This window comes from Portunus trituberculatus, chromosome 20 (genome assembly GCF_017591435.1).
Source record: "Portunus trituberculatus isolate SZX2019 chromosome 20, ASM1759143v1, whole genome shotgun sequence".
NCBI classification, from domain to species: Eukaryota; Metazoa; Arthropoda; class Malacostraca; order Decapoda; family Portunidae; genus Portunus; species Portunus trituberculatus.
The window spans coordinates 10050257-10068089 of NC_059274.1; the positions used below are offsets into that span (position 1 = coordinate 10050257).

Consider the following 17833-nt stretch of genomic DNA (forward strand, 5'->3'; position numbering starts at 1 on the left):
GAGAAAAGCTGTCATGTTAAAAGTTAAATGATAAGTAAATGAAATGTGATTCCTAATGTAACAGCCCCATCCAACACATCACAGGATACTACTAATCAAACCTTATCTTACATAACTTGGGAGAGTTTGCTATCACTGTCATTGTGTACTGCACCAGAAAGGATAACATAGTGTTACATAACTAGATGGACTCTCACTGTAGGACACACCCAAGGGGACCTGCCCTAAACTTATTTGATTAGCCCTAATCTACCCTATGGTGAATCTGTGAGATTGACTCAAAGTTATCACCACTGTTCTCGCCATATAGTTGCCCTCACTTTCTTTCTGGATCTGTTTTGTGATTCATACTTAGAAATAGTGGGTCACTGGAGTTTCTGTATATTTACAAAATTTACAGCAGAGATGTAGAAACACCAGCTCACTGGAGTTTCTGTATATTTACAATATTTACACATGGCCCTGTTCAGTGGCAAAACTGCCAACTGAACAACCCACACACCTGAGCACCACCAACACCACTGTACTGACACAGCAGGCAGTAAAAACTTTCATATATTCAAGTACTAAAAAGGTCATAATTACATTACAGTTATGGTTGTAATTACATAATAGGTATATGAATATTAAGTAATCCTACCCCATATTCACTTGACCTCAGCATGCACAGATCAGGTAGAGAGGAGACAAATCTAATAGAATGATGATAAGAATAATCCTAACAATATACTTCATATATAATTTCATTTAGAAATTTAGTTCTTATGCTTTGCAAGTCTTGTAAAATGCAAGAATTCAATCTAACTGACTATGGTACCAAAAGCCATAGGTTTATCTCATTTTAAACATCTCACTTACAAAACATTTTTGAAGAAGGTTAACAATAGGCAAAACAACAGGGGCAATTGTGTTGGGTAAACTTGATACAAGATCGTGAAGTTATCTACAATTAAGTAGAATACCTTTTATTCTATTATGAAAGAAGTGTTTACAAAAGTACTTATCTTTTTGCACTGTACATTTATTGTGAATATTTTAAAAGTAAAAGAATTATAATTTCTAGGTTGATGAATAAAAGTAAATGTTACCCTTTATGCACTTACCGTATATTATTTATTTATATATCTTTTCTTTTGGCAGATGGTTTCGTCACATCCAGGAGGCACAGGAGGCATACACAGCAAGAGAAGGGAGGAACCGCCGCACACACCCACACACACCTTTGCAGGATCCTGATGACTCCACACCTACATCCTCTGATGCTCTCAGAGAGTAAGTTCACAGTGTCCTTTTATTATACTAAGTATTTTTCATCCTCTGACTGTTTAATAACTTTGCTTCTTAATCTTTCCCTTTTTGGCATCACTGACATCTTATGTATCTCTGTCACTCCAACCTTGACTAGAAACACTATTTTGGATAATTCAGGGTTTGTTTCTCCCTCTCCATCCTCCATCTATTTCATGCTATCCATTAAGATCCTTCACAGTGATGTTTTTCATACTCTTGGTGCCCTTAACCATAAGAATGCTTATGGATCTGATAAGTTCTTTCCTCACGTGCCAATTTGCGACTGTTTTTTTTACGTATATAATCGGTGCTTAGCGACTGCAGAAAGCAGTCACAAATCAAGATCAGCATGTTGATCTTGCTAATTGATTTGCGACTTTGTTTATGTTGTGACATCACGGAGTAAGTTTTGAAAATGTGGTCTCCAGAGATAGATATTAGAGTTGATGAAGGAAAAGAACACATCTGGGATCCCAGAAAATAATTATACAGTAATAAAAAGCGTGCGCAAATCGTCGTTCGACGAAATAGCTGCCACTCCGCAAGACCTGTTTCCCTTAATGCAGGGTGTTGTTGGAAGTGAGGAATTAAGACGTGTCAGGATTTAATTTGATTGCAATTGTGCATAGTCATCATTAACAATTTTCTTATTAGAAATGTAGGCTAATTTAGAGTGTGGTAGACACTCCTTTCTTTCCTTCTACTTAACCAGGGATATATCCACAGGCATTTTCTTTTCTGTTGAGTCTTTCGGTAGCCAAAAAAAGAGCAACCACAGCTTTAGCATTGTCACAGGAGGAAGACATCTTAGCGGGTAGCTGTTTGTTTGCATTCACTTCCCACCAAGGCATTAACTAGTCAATAGTCAATACTTTCCAGGCACTGACTTAGAAGGAATGAGTCAGAAACTCTATGTACATAAAATAAGTCACAAATTGGCACGTGTGAACCCGCCTTTATTCTTTTAAACTGTCTCTGTGCTTTTATTTTCTCTAGTCAGACTCTTCCAACTCTGTTTATCAATATGAACCAGGAACTGGCACCTCAGTGAGCCTTTATGTTCAATTGTTTTTGTTGCCCTTGGCTAGTTCTCCTTTTACATATAAAAAGAAAAAATACATTCCTTCCTGCTGGAAGTACCTACATTCATCCTATTTCTGTAAAGGATGACCACCATAATCATTCAAATTATTGCTCTTATGCTTTGCTATCTTGCCTCTCCAATTTCTTTCCAAATTATCCTCAACAAGAATAGCTTTTCTTAAACAGCTATCACTTTACAACCTGATACCTGATAGCCAGTATTGGCACTTAGAGAGGTGTACATTAAGAGAGGATCCAATTTAAATGGTATAGCAGTTATGACAAAGAGGATATAAATAAAGTTCTTAGGATTTTAACAAGAATAGAACCAGAAATAATGGGTTCAAACTTGATAAAAATAGGTATAAGAAATAGATGGAAAGGAACTGATTCTTCTTCAATAGAGTGGTTGATGAATGGAACAGACTCAGTAATCAGATTGAAAGTACTAAATCAATAGGGAGTTTAAAAAGAAGATTAGACAAACATATGGACTTGGATAATAGTTGAAAATTGGTAGTTATGTTCATACATGGACTGCCACATGTAGGCCTACAACACCCACTGAAACTTACTTCAGTTGTTATGAATTGGTATATGTTAAAGTTCCGAATAGCTTTCTTAAAAATGGTGATTGTATAACAGTGAGAGAAGTTGACATATTACATTGTGAGATTCTGGTGTTTCAGTGTTGATGATGGAGTGGAAGTTGATGGAGGAGAGGCTGCAGATACCACTGCTGAAAGCCTTGTGGATAGCAAGATTCAACCTCAACAAGGAGCAGCAAAGTCCTTAGGATCATCAGGAAGGATTGAAGAGTTACCTGCTCCTGCCATCCCTGCCCAGCCTCCAGCTTCACCTGAAACACTTCTTAAGAAGACAGGTAGGTCTATATCCTTGCTATGGCAGTGCCATATCCCATGATGTGTTTCTTTTCTTGCATTCATCTCGGCCATACATAAGAAGCAATCCCCTCTTATAGTGTTCCATTGACTGGGTGCAGTTGGTTCTGGGTTTCAATGCTCTGCTTGTTTGTAGGATACCCCTGGCACCTTGTGGTACTGAATCAAGGATATGTATTTTATTCTTCCCCTTTGGTAGCTCAGTAGCCATGATCCTTCCATTTTCACTAAATCCCATTGCCTATTGTTGCATGGAGCCTTAATCCCAGCACAGCACCAGAGGCCAGGGTATGTGTGTATGTGTGTGTGTGTGTGTGTGTGTGTGTGTGTGTGTGTGTGTGTGTGTGTGTGTGTGAGGGGCATTATAAGGCCATATCACACCTAAAATCAAACTGTTTATACTTGAACTTACTGATTGCAATACTTCAGCTCCTTGACTATTTTCAGAGACACTAAGCATCAAATTATTTCCAGTATTGATAAGCCTCTTAAGTTGTAATGTATTGATCATATTGGCACTATGAGCTGACCTCTTCTGTAATCTGCTGTAAGTAATGCACCTAGCTATTTAAATTTGACCATACCCTTGGCTTGCTGCATGGTGGGGGCTCAAGTGTGTAATGTTCAGCCTCTTACAATGGGATCTTCAGAGCTTGCACTATGCACTACAAAAAACAAATATCCCATTTACTGTTCACCACTGGCACCTTCCTCCTATTGTAGTTCAGATAAAGGTTGAGCTTTCATCACTGCCTTCTTAATTAATACTACTTCCATACATTTAGATCATATTGTAAATCATGGATGCCACTTAAACTGCTTGCTCCTTGGATTGAGGAGAGTGCCTGGTGGCTCCCTGCATTGTAGTGCATGGTAGTGGTGGCACCACCAAGTGTCTCCTATCCAGTCATTATGAAGGCAGTGACCAGAAAAGGGTGGTGGCAGTGCAAGTGGTGATGGTGAATGATGCTGAGTGGTGATGGTGGTTGTTGTTGGGTAATGACAGCAGAGGCGGGCGGGTCAGGCAGCAGCGGCAGCGGCCAAGGCAGCCCCTCTCCCACGGCTGGCCGGAGCCCTGCCTCTGGCCGCCGGCTCCAGGAGGTCCAGATCATCCAGATCGTGGAGGGCCCAACACTCATCCAGCCCTCGGAGGTGAAGGTTTCTCAGGGAGTGGTCCTCTCTGCTGAGCCGGTCCTCACTCCCATAGGTAAACTCTCTTCCTACTTTGTCTTCAGTTTGCTGATGAAAAAGAAACAGCAGAGGCGTGAGTTTGAGAGTTTCCTTTTTATGTAGTAATATGGATTTGTGCCAAAAAAGTAAGGTGGTACCAGTAGAATCATTAAATTTGTGTTGTGTAGAGTAGCTGTTTGTTGTCCCCACAATCTCACGGAGGGGGTGCCGTGTCAAGTGAGCCATGTGCCAATAAAATCTTGAGTACTAGTTTACCATATAGTAAGTAAGTGACCTCATGCCCTTTAGTCTTGGGTTGTTAGAAACATCCCCAGACCCAGGCTGCATCAGGAGCCTCAAGGAAGCTTCATGATTTACTTTTCAATAATTCACATCCTCTTCCTTCATTTCTGGCTGACTTGCATGATTCTATGGCAGCCCTTCCTCCACTGCATCTTGGCATGAACTGGCAGTATAATATCCTTAAACTAACATTTATGGCACCTTGAATATTTTTTTTTTTCCTTCTGATATAAGGACTTTTGATATATGTAAACTTACTTTGAATGCTGTTTGCAAGAAAGAACACCTAAGGTTGTGTGCTTGGATGGAAAATGTCCTTTTTTTCTCCTTTGCTGTGGACTCAAAAGTAATACACTAAACCTTTCTTTTCAATTTTTGGTTGCTCTAAGAAAGATATCCAGCTTCAAATATAAAAGCTACATATACAAACTAGACTTTTAATTCATAATTTCTAGAAAAAGAAACAGGATATTACCCAGGAATGTTATCTAATACTAGTGTTATATTAATGTTTTATGTGCAAGTTAAGAAAAAAAAATTTAATATTATGCTAGTATACCTGTTACATTTAGCATCTAATATTTTATTTAAGATATGGAAGATATATGGCTGTCCTCTGGCCACTATAGTTTCAGGTATTACATTAGTCTTATATTTTGCTATTGTTTTTTACGTGTGTGTGTGTGTGTGTGTGTGTGTGTGTGTGTGTGTGTGTGTGTGTGTGTGTGTGTGTGTGTGTGTGCACATGCACGCACGTGTGCATATGTATACAGTAACCCGACATAAATGGACCAATTAGGGAAACGTCAGTTCGAGTTATCTGAAGATCCAAGTTACCTTTTTTTTGGATACCTGTTACCAATAACATTTATAATGATCTGTGTAATGTATTATGTAAATAGGTACTACATAGATGGCACATGCACACACATACACACATAGATGGCACATGTACACACATATACACACAACATTGTACACACTGCCAACATTGCAGAGAGCAGACATATAAACAAAGTGCTCCCATTGCTATTACCTCCAAACCAAGATACTTGGTGATATATATACAGGGGAAGAGTTGGTGAGGGTAGTTGTTCACTGTTTCCATTACTGTCAAACTATTTTGTGTTAAAATGGAAAAAAAAACATGGAAGCAAATAAGAGTCCAGGTGGTACTATCGACCATGTAAACATTGACATTTAAGTGAATGGAGTTCCACGAGGGATTTCTTGGGATTCAGGGACGAAAGAACAAACATGAGAGAAATAATATCGGGGGAGCAGATTAGGTTTATGAGGGAAGTCATTGCCGAGATACTAGAAAAACTAGATCAGCTGTTTGAGGAAAATAGGAAACTGAAAGCAAAATGTGAATTAGAGGAAACTGTAAAGGTCAACAATGAAATGAGGGCTACAGTAGAATGAATAGAAAAGGAGAACAAAGTCCTGAAGGAGAAGTGTAAGAACTATGAGGCAGCATTGAAAGGGATTAGGGAGAAGGTTGAGGCAAGGAAGGGAGCAATGAGTGAAGAAAATTAGATGAGTGGAAGAAGGCATGGAAAAAAGATTGAGAAGATGAAAAAGTGAACTTTGCAGAAGTGGTTAAACAACAAACATAAGAAAAACGAAGGACACAGTGATATATATATATATATATATATATATATATATATATATATATATATATATATATATATATATATATATATATATATGTATAGATACAGGCAACCCCCGCTTAACAAAGGTTCACACAACGAAATTTTGCTACAACGAAGGTTTCATTTTACTACCATCTGCTCGTTTAACAAACACCAAACTCACTTTAACAAAGTTTTATCCAGGTAATTTTTTCCAAGTTTGAAAACCCCACCGTATCACGCAAGCCGACAGGCTTTTCAATACACAAGGAGCTGCCGATACTAAGGCCTGCCTCAGGAGAAATCCTGGGACACCTGTGGAATCAAGATCAAGATCAAGCATCTCGTGGACAACATGGGCAGCACTCACTCCCCTGTTCAAAACAATAACAGCATCAGCAACATCTTGTCTTCCCTCGCTCAACTTACCACCAAAACACCCTACAATGTGGCCTAGCATTCCTAAGAAGACCAGGAAGTCTCTTACTCTCAAAGTGAAGCTGGATATTATTCACAGACACGAGAGAGGCGAGAAAACTATAGCATTGCTTGCCACCATCTTGACTCCATTTACTGTCTCTACTATTTTCAAGTCAGCAGACTCTATTATGAAGGCTGGTGAGACCGTATCTTCCTTCCAAGCTAAAAGAACCGCCTGAACTCGTGACTCTACAATGGATAAAATGGAAAGCCTTGTGGAAATGTGGTACATAAATTTTGTATGTGATACAATGATGCGCCCTTTGTTTACATTCCACAGGTCGCCGGTTAGTGTCTTTCCTGTTTCACTCTCCCTCCCTTCATAAATTTAAGATCATCAACATTATAAAGTTATGTACATACATACGTTAGTGTACATTATAATGACTTAAATTAAACTGCCTAAATGTTTAACTTCATAATTTTTATTTTCATTAAACCTTTCACTGTACTATGATGCACTCTCACTTTGTTTACTCTCAATGGAAGTTCAAGTCAGGGATTAAACTTTTTATAATTGGTTTGCTTAACGAAGTTTCGCTTAACGAAGGGTTTTTTAGAAACGTAACCTGTTCGTTAAGCGGGGTTTGCTATATATATATATATATATATATATATATATATATATATATATATATATATATATATATATATATATATATATATATATATATATATATATATATATATATATATATATATATATATATATATATATATATATATATATATATATATATATATATATATATATATATATATATATATATATATATATATATATATATATATATATATATATATATATATATATATATATATATATATATATATATATATATATATATATATATATATATATATATATATATATATATATATATATATATATATATATATATATATATATATATATATATATATATATATATATATATATATATATATATATATATATATACAGTGGAGACTCAATACTCAAACATAATTCGTTCCAAATGGCCATTCAAGTAATAAAAATTTTGACCATAGATACCTATAAATCAGGTAATTCGTTCCACCCATTGCCAAACCCAAGTTTAGAAAAAAGCAGCAGTTTAATTTTGCAGTCGCCGCTAGCACTGACACATAGAAGCAGTGTTAGCCTGTCTTTCATAGGCTTGTGTCCTGGCAAACACTTCTCTTCCCTTGTTATATAGATCATGTTTGATAGCTTTTTGTTTTTTTTTCCAAAACAGGCCAGTTTCATCACAATTAAAGATCTGTTGTGGGCTCCTTATCCACAAATTCCTTAAATTCAGGCACGAATTACTCAGCAGCAACTCTGTCAGCCCTTGCAGCCTCACCGTGCCTCACATCAGAATGAATTCCAATTCTTTTCTTGAAATTTCCAAACAACCCTTTACTTGCTTTAAAATCATCATTGGAGTCACGGAAACTTAATACGCCGTATTATATTAATTTGGTATCATCAATATCTTATATCGAATATATCACAAAGTAGTAAATTCCTTTTAGGTATCGGAAGTATCAGAATAAATAAGCCGATACTGATACCGATACCCCAAAAATCGGCCGATACCGCCGATTCCGATACTGATACCGATGCATCGGTACATCTCTATTTTCTTCTTCTTGCTTTTTCATTATCTCTTTGAAGGACTTCTTTACTTCTTTGTTTTCATGTTTCACTTCCTTCATTCTACGAGTAGCATCAATTAGGTTGAGGCACTCCTCCTTCCCTAAGTCACCTTCGGATATTTTCTTTTCCATTTCAAGTAGTTTAGCCTTCATTTCGTCACATTGTTTCCTTAGATGCTGATTTTCTTTTTCCATTTCCACTTTCTATTTCAGTAATTCCTTGTTCTCTTTCGTTAGCATGTAGATTTCTTTTTTTAAGGTATCATTCTCCGCTATAAATCTATCTAACTTCTCTTCTATAGATCTAATATTGACAAACTTACTCTCTAAGGCTTGAATTCTTGAATCCATGTCCAATTTGTTTAATCCACTTGGAGTGGTTACAAATCCCTCAAAATCTCTCCTGCTTCTAGGTGTCGACGTCATGTTTCCGCTAGCTGTTTTGTTTGTTTGATTTGTTGCAGTCTCTGACGAGACAGCCAGACGTTACCCTACGAGCGAGCTCAGAGCTCATTATTTCCGATCTTTGGATAGACCTGAGACCAGGCACACATCACACACCGGGACAACAAGGTCACAACTCCTCGATTTACATCCCATACCTACTCACTGCTAGGTGAACAGGGGCTACACGTGAAAGGAGACACACCCAAAAATTCCCGGCCGGGGAATCGAACCTCGGTCCTCTGGCTTGTGAAGCCAGCACTCTAACCACTGAGCTACCGGGTGTGTGTGTGTGCGCACGCACTTCATGTATGTAGTACAGGCAACCCCCGCTTAACGAAGGTTCACACAACGAAATTTCGCTACAACGAAGGTTTCATTTTACTACCATCTGCTCGTTTGATGAACACTAAACTCACTTTAACGAAGTTTTATCCAGGTATTTTTTTCCAAGTGCCCCGCCATATCATGCAAGCCGACAGGCTTTTGAATACACCAACGCCTCTCATGTACAAAACGCGCACCACTCACTCCCCTGTTCAAAATAATAACAGCGTCAGCAGCAGCTTGTCTTCCCCTGCTCAACTTATCACCAAAATGCCCTGCAATGTCACCTAGCATTGCTAAGAAGACCAGAAAGTCTCTTACTCTCGAAGTGAAGCTGGATATTATTCACAGACACGAGAGAGGCGAGAAAACTAATAGCTTTGCTTGCCACCATCTTGACTCCATCTACTGTCTCTACTATTTTCAAGTCAGCAGACTCTATTATGAAAGCTGGTGAGACCGTATCTTCCTTCCAAGCTAAAAGAACCACCTGAACTCGTGACTCTACAATGGATAAAATGGAAAGCTTGTGAAAATGTGGTACATAAATTTTGTATGTGATACAATGCTGCATCCTTTGTTTACATTCCACAGGTTGCCGGTTAGTGTCTTTCCCGGTTCACTCGCTGTCCCTTCATAAATTTAAGATCATCAACATTATAAAGTTATGTACATACATACATTAGTGTACATTATAATGACTTAAATTAAACTGCCTAAATGTTTAACTTCATAATTTTTACTTGCATTAAACCTTTCACTATACTATCATGCACTCTCACCTTGTTTACTCTAAATGGAAGTTCAAGTCATGGGTTAAACTTGTTATAATCGGTTTGCTTAACGAAGTTTCGCTTAACGAAGGTTTTTTTAGGAACATAACCCCTTCGTTAAGCGGGGTTTGCCTGTACCTATTTACAAAATACATTACAAAGACCATATCAACTGTTAGTGGTAACAGGGATGCAAAATGTGAATAAAAAAATTCTTTGGGCAACTCAGATTTTTAGATAATTCAGATTGGCTTTCATTCCATTTGGTCCAACTTATGTGAGGGATATTGTAGTTGTTTACTCACTTGATTATATATTTATATTCACGTATTTGTTTATTTATTTATTCATTTATGCTGGCTGATAAGCTATTGTTGAGAGATTTGATATATTACTAAACTGATCTTTCCAATATATGAAGTTTAAATTATTAGAACATAATGATTGATAGATCATTGCATCCGTAAATGATTAATAGCAATAAATACCCTATATATAATGTCTAAATATTCAAGATGATTTAAAAAAAAGAAGCTAGATTGAAGCAATTAGGCAGTTATCACACTCAGCTCGCAACTGGGAAGGGCTGAGTTTGAGTCCGTGATGCAACAAGACAAATAAACATAGTATGTAGCCCATATTCACTGAACAACAAGTAGGTTTTGGATGTAAGCTGAGGGATTAACCTCACTGTCCTAGTGTGTAGTGTGTGAATGGTTCCAGTCCTACTCAAATATGGGTCACTGTGAGCCTGAAACCCTTTCTATTGTGGAATGGCCGGCTGGGTGATTAAAAGATGACTAAGTGAACTATATACCCACACAAATAAAACTTGTAAAAAAATCAACTTTTTTTTTTTTTGTTGTTGTAGTAGATCCAACTGAACAATCTCATGTCATTTAACATAATGATGATGCCACAGCAGTGATCCTAATAGATGTGAAGGACACTTTTGACATTTTTAGGTGTGTGTGTGTGTGTGTGTGTGTGTGTGTGTGTGTGTGTGTGTGTGTGTGATTCACCTCGGTCGTCTGCTGGTCACCCAGCCAGTCTTCCCCATTACGGAGCGAGCTCAGAGCTCATAGACTGATCTTCGGGTAGGACTGAGACCACAACACACTCCACACACTGGGAAAGCGAGGCCACAACCCTTCGAGTTACATCCCGTACCTATTTACTGCTAGGTGAACAGGGCCACACATTAAGAGGCTTGCCCATTTGCCTCGCCGCCCGGGACTCGAACCCGGACCCTCTCGAGTGTGAGTCGAGCGTGCTAACCACTTCACTACTGTGTGTGTGTGTGTGTGTGTGTGTGTGTGTGTGTGTGTGTGTGTGTGTGTGTGTTTACTTTGTTGTATTTACCTAGTTGTATTGTACAGGGTTCGAGCGGGGCTCATAGTGTCCTGTCTCCATATCTCCATTTATCTAATTTTTCTTTAAAGTTATGCACACTATGTGCTGCAACAATTCCATTATCCAATGCATTCCATTTTTCCACCGTTCTGTGTGGAAAACTGTATTTTCCAACATCCTTCACACACTGCCTCGTCCTGATCTTTTCATGTCCTCTTGTCCTTCCATCCTCTTCTTCTTTGTCTATCTTTTCTATATAATTTACTATCTTATACATTGTTATTAGGTCCCCTCGTTCTCTTCTATCTTGTAAGGTTGGCAGTCCCATTTCCTTCAGTCGTTCTTCATATGTGAGGTCCTTTAATTCCGGCACCATCTTCGTAGCAATCTTCTGTATCCTTTCCAGTTTTCTTATATCTTTTTTTAGAACTCGGATACCATACCACTGCTGCATATTCCAGCCTTGGGCGTATCATGCTTGTGACAATTTTTTTCATCATATCTTTATCCATGTAATGAAATGCCACTCTTATATTAGTCAACATCCTATATGATAGTCCAAATATCTTATTTATGTGTTTATCAGGACTCAGATTTTCTTGTATGATCACTCCAAGATCTTTTTCCTCTTTAGTCTTCGTTATTTGCTCCTTTCCCATCAGATAGTCCCATACTGGTCTTTTCTTACTCTTTCCTAGTTCCATTATGTGACATTTCTTGGCATTAAACTCCAATTTCCACTTCTTGCTCCATTCATAGATCTTATTTAAATTTTCCTGTAGCAATATACAGTCCTCTCTGGTTTTGATAACTTTTAGCAACTTTGCATCATCAGCGAATAAATTCATATAGCTGTTTACTCCAATGTGAATGTCGTTTACATAAACTTGAAACATAATGGGGGGCTAACACTGACCCTTGTGGCAACCCACTTTACTCCAAGATTAGTATGTATCTCTGATCACAGTTCTCATTTCTCTATCCTTCAAATAATCTCTTGTCCATTTGAGCAAGGTTCCACGCAGTCCTATGTTCTCTAGTTTCCAAAGAAGTCTTCCGTGAGAGACTTTATCAAATGCCTTTTTAATGTCCAGGTATACTGTGTCTACCCATCCATCTCTGCTTTCAAGTCGTGCAATAACCCTGGAATAGAAGCTTAATAGATTTGATACACATGACTGCCCTGTCCTGAACCCAAATTGTCTGTTCGATATGACTTGCTCTTCTTCTAGAAATTTAACCCATTTTTCTTTGATAATTATTTCACATAACTTCCCTACGACATTTGTAAGTGACCACTGGTCTGTAGTTTAGTGGTTCAGTTGCCTTTCCTCCTTTAAATATCGGTATTACCTTGGCTCTCTTCCACTCTAGTGGAACTTTCCCTTCATTTATTGAACTTTTAATTATTATGTTTGTCCATGAGACTGGACATCGCCTCCTTCCAATATCTTAATTCTTTCTTTACATGTGTGTGTGTGTGTGTAAAAAGTGAAAGTAACACACACACACACACACACACACACACACACACACACACACACACACACACACACACACACCTAAAAATGTCAAAAGTGTCCTGGTGCTGTTGACGGAAGAAGATGGAAGGACAAGAGGACATGAAAAGAAGATCAAGATGAGGCAGTTTGTGAAGGATATTGGAAAATACAGTTTTCCACACAGAACGGTGGAAAAATGGAATGCATTGGATAATGCACATAATATGCATAACTTTAAAGAAAAACTAAATAAATGGAGATATGGAGACAGGACACTATGAGCCCGCTTGAACCCTGTACAAAAAACTAGGTAAATACTAGGTAAAAAACACACACACACACACACACACACACAAGCCAGAGGACCGGGGTTTGATTCCCCGGCCGGATGGAGATATTTGGGTGTGTCTCCTTTCACATGTAGCCCCTGTTCACCTAGCAGTGAGTAGGTACGGGATGTAAATCGAGGAATTGTGACCTTGTTGTCCCGGTGTGTGCCTGGTCTCAGGCCTATCCGAAGATCGGAAATAATGAGCTCTGAGCTCGTTCCGTAGGGTAACGTCTGGCTGTCTCGTCAGAGACTGCAGTAGATCAAACAGTGAAATACACACAGACATACACACACACACACACACACACACACACACACACACACACACACACACACACACACACACACACACACACACACACACACACACACACACACACACACACACACACACACACACACACACACACACACACATTACATTCCGCTCATACGTAAGTTTCTTTAGCAAGAAAGGACTAAAGAAACTTACATATGAGCGGAATGTAATGTATTCCAACATAAATGGAATGATATCGGAGATTTTAGAACTCAACGATTACTTGAGGGACAAGAACCCAGATATTGTGGGTCTTACTGAAACAAAACTGAGAGAGGGAGAAGACCTGATGATGGTTGGAGAAGGAAATATAATGTTTGGAAAAGAAATAGAGTAGGTAAGATGGGAGGAGGAGTGATGTTGCTGGTTAAAAAGATATAAAGGTGGATCAAGTGAAAGAAGGTATGGGAAAGGCAGAAGTGCTAAAGATCAGAGCAGAAACTAATGAAGGAAAAAGAGGCACTACATAGTGGTGTACGTACCACCTAAGACAAATGCATGGTCAGTACAGGAATATGAAGAAATGATAAGTGATACAGGAACATGTCTGGAAGAAATGTTGGGTGGCTGTGAACGAACTATAATGATGGGAGATTTTAATTGTAAAGAGGTGTGTTGGGAGGACTGGTCAATGGAAGGATCAGAGACAACATGGGAAATACACTATTGACACTGGCAATGGAAAATGTGTTAACTCAGTGGGTCAAAGAAGATACTAGGTTTGGAGGAGAGGGAGCATCGTCAAGACTGGACTTGGTCTTTAGTACAGAGCCAATGGTCATTGAGGAGATGAGGGTGGAGTGCCCTTTAGCAAAGAGTGATCATGCAGTTTTGGAGTTCAAGGTGATAGATGAAGAGAAATCTAGAAGAAATGAAGAATATAAAGTGGGAAGATGGAATTATGCCAAGACAGATTTTGGAAACCTAAAGAAATTCTTTCAAGAGACAAATTGGATGAAATTCAAGAGTGCTAAGGAGCAAATGAAAAGTGGAAGGAATTTATAAAATATACAAAGAAGGTGAGAAAAATTTGTACCAATAAGACAACATAGAGAAGTTGGAAAGCAGGACTGGTTTAACGATAGATGTGAAAAGGCTAGAACAAGAAAAGAGGATGCATGGAAGAGGTGGAGAAGGAAAAGACGGATTAAGCAGTGGGAAAGTTACAAAAGAGCAAGAAATGAATATGTGTTGATTAGAAGAGAAGAAAGAAAGAAACAAGAAAAGGATATAATTGATAAATGTAAAGACCAACCAAGGCTTTTTACAGACATGTGAACAACAACATCAAAAATAGAGAAAGTATTGAAAGTTTAGAAGTAAATGGAGTATGCAGTGAAGATCCCAGGAAATGGCAGAGGCTATGAATGGATGCTTTCGGAAGGTATTCACAAAGGAGACTGCTTTTGACAAACCACTGGTAATGGAACAGAAAGGGATTATGAAGGAGTTTCAAGTAACTGTGGAGGAGATCAAGAATATGATGGGGAGTTTAGAAGTGAGAAAAGCTGTGGGACCTGATGGGGTATCAGGATGGATTTTAAGAGAATGCAGGAGCAACTGGCAGAAAAAGTTTGTGAAGTAATTGATGCCTCATTAAGGGAAGGTGTAGTGCCCCAAGACTGGAAAAGAGCTAACATTGTCCCAATCTATAAATCAGGTAACAAGAGAGACCCATTGAACTATAGACCAGTGTCACTTACAAGTGTGGTAGCTAAGATGTGTGAGAGGGTGGTGAAGAATAGATGGACAGACTTCTTGGAGAAAAATGACATACTTTGTGAGTGTCAATTTGGTTTTAGAAAAGGGCGTTCATGCACGACAAACCTGATATGTTACTATTCGAGGGTGATAGATGTAATACAGGAAAGAGATGGTTGGGCTGATGGAATATATCTGGATTTAAAAAAGGCCTTTGATAAGGTACCACACTGGAGACTGATCTGGAAACTTGAAATGGTAGGAGGAGTGCATGGCAGTTTACTAAAATGGATGGAAGACTTTTGGTAGGAAGAGAAATGAGAACAATAATTAAGGACAGACCATCAGAATGGGGCTTGGTGGAGAGTGGAGTTCCACAGGGATCAGTGTTGGCACCAGTAATGTTCGCGGTCTACATAAATGACATGGTGGATGGGGTGTCCAGTTATGTGAGCCTATTTGCAGATGATGCAAAATTGTTAAGAAAAGTGAGATGTGACAAAGATTGCGAACTACTCCAGGAAGACTTGGACAGAATATGGAAATGGAGCTGTACATGGCAAATGGAGTTCAACACGACAAAATGCAAGAAAATAGAGTTTGGCAAGAGTGAAAGAAGAATCAGGAGTATGTACAAGATAGGAAATGAAGACATAAAACCAGTCATGAAGAAAAAGACCTTGGGGTGACAATTACCAATGACCTATCGCCAGAGAGACATATAAACAAAATAATTGGAGAAGTATTGAACTTATTGAGGAACATAAGAGTGGCGTTCAGATATTTAGATGAAGAAATGATGAAGAAAATAATTACTGCAATGATAAGACCAAGGCTTGAATATGCAACAATACAGTGGGCTCCAAACTTAAAGAAACACATAAGGAAACTAGAGAAAGTACAGAGGGCTGCAACAAAAATGGTGCCTGACTTAAGAGATTTGACTTATGAAGACAGACTGAAAAGAATGCAACTTCCGACCCTGGAAAACAGAAGAGAAAGGGGAGACCTGATAGCAATATACAGAGTGATGATTGGCATGGAAAAATGGATAGGGAAGATCTGTGTATGTGGAATGAAAGAATGTCGAGAGGGCATGGGAAAAAACTAAAATGGCCACTTATAGGAGAGATGTGAAAAATATAGCTTCCTCATAGAAGGGTGGAAGCATGGAATAGTTTAGACGTGGAAGTGGTCAACGCAAGGAATATTCATGATTTTAAGAAAAGCTGGACATTAGTAGATATGGAGACGGGACAGTACGAGCATAGCTCTTTTCCGTATGTTACAATTAGGTAAATACAATTAGGTAAACACACACACACACACACACACACACACACACACACACACACACACACACACACACACACACACACTGGCTAGCTCAGTGGTTAGAGTGCTGGAGCCAGAGGTTCGATTGGCCGGTGGAGATATTTGGGTGTGTCTCCTTTCACGTAGTGTTCACCTATCAGTGAGTAGGATGCAGGATGTAAATCGAGGAGTTGTGACCTTGTTGTCCCGGTGTGTGTGTGTGCCTGGTCTCAGGCCTATCCAAAGATCGTTCCGTAGGGTAACGTCTGGCTGTCTTGTCAGAGACTGCAGCAGATCAAACGGTGAAACACACACACACACACACACACACACACACACACACACACACACACACACACACACACATACACACACACACACATACATACACACACACAGTGTGGTGCAGGAGGAGGAAAAAGACTTAGTACAAGAAATAGGGGACTTCCATAGAATTGGAAAGTTCACAGGAGAAGGTATGAGGCCAATAAGAATCAAATTTAAGTCACAGAAGGATGTGGATGAATTGGTGGAGAAGTCGTGGAGGTTAGCCTAGCAAGAAACAACAAAGAAGATTTGGTTGAGGAGAGATCTCAGTGAAAAGGAAAGAGAAATGTTAAATGAGTTGAAAGGAGGCTTGAAAAAAATGAAGAGAGGACAGAAGAGGAGAAGAAAGAGTTTTTCTGGAGAATCTTGGATATGAGACAGAGAAAGTGGTTCATAACCCAGAAAAGTATAGTAAGAAAGGACTAAAGAAACTTAAGTGTGAGCGGAATGTAATGTATTCCAACATAAATGGAGTGATATCGGGGATTTTAGAACTCAACGATTACTTGAGGGATAAGAACCCAGATATTGTGGGTCTTACTGAAACGAAACTGGGAGAGGAAGAAGACCTGATGATGGTTGGAGAAGGGAAACATAATGTTTGGAAAAGAAATAGAGTAGGTAAGATGGGAGGAGGAGTAATGTTGCTGGTTAAAAAGATATAAAAGTGGATCAAGTGAAAGAAGGTATGGGAAAGGCAGAAGTGCTAAAGATCAGAGTAGAAACTAATGAAGGAAAAAAGAGGCACTACATAGTGGTGTATGTACCACCTAAGAGTCAGTACAGGAATATGAAAAAATGATAAGAGATACAGGAATATGTCTGGAAGGAATGTTGGGTGGCTGTGAAAGAGCTATAATGATGGGAGATTTTAATTGTAAAGAGGTGTGTTGGGAGGACTGGTCAATGGAAGGATCAGAGACAACATGGGGA

At 38.7% G+C, this 17833-nt stretch overlaps 1 protein-coding gene across 1 annotated transcript in view; it reads left to right on the plus strand.

Annotated features, from left to right (window-relative positions):
* The window catches only part of LOC123506796 (rho guanine nucleotide exchange factor 11-like), a gene marked incomplete in the record, with an annotated part of 643649 nt that overhangs the window by 603649 nt on the left and 22167 nt on the right, over positions 1-17833 (plus strand). The window contains 3 exon segments of the mRNA XM_045259143.1: positions 1141-1272; positions 3063-3256; positions 4282-4482. Coding sequence (XP_045115078.1) covers positions 1141-1272; positions 3063-3256; positions 4282-4482 — 527 coding nt within the window.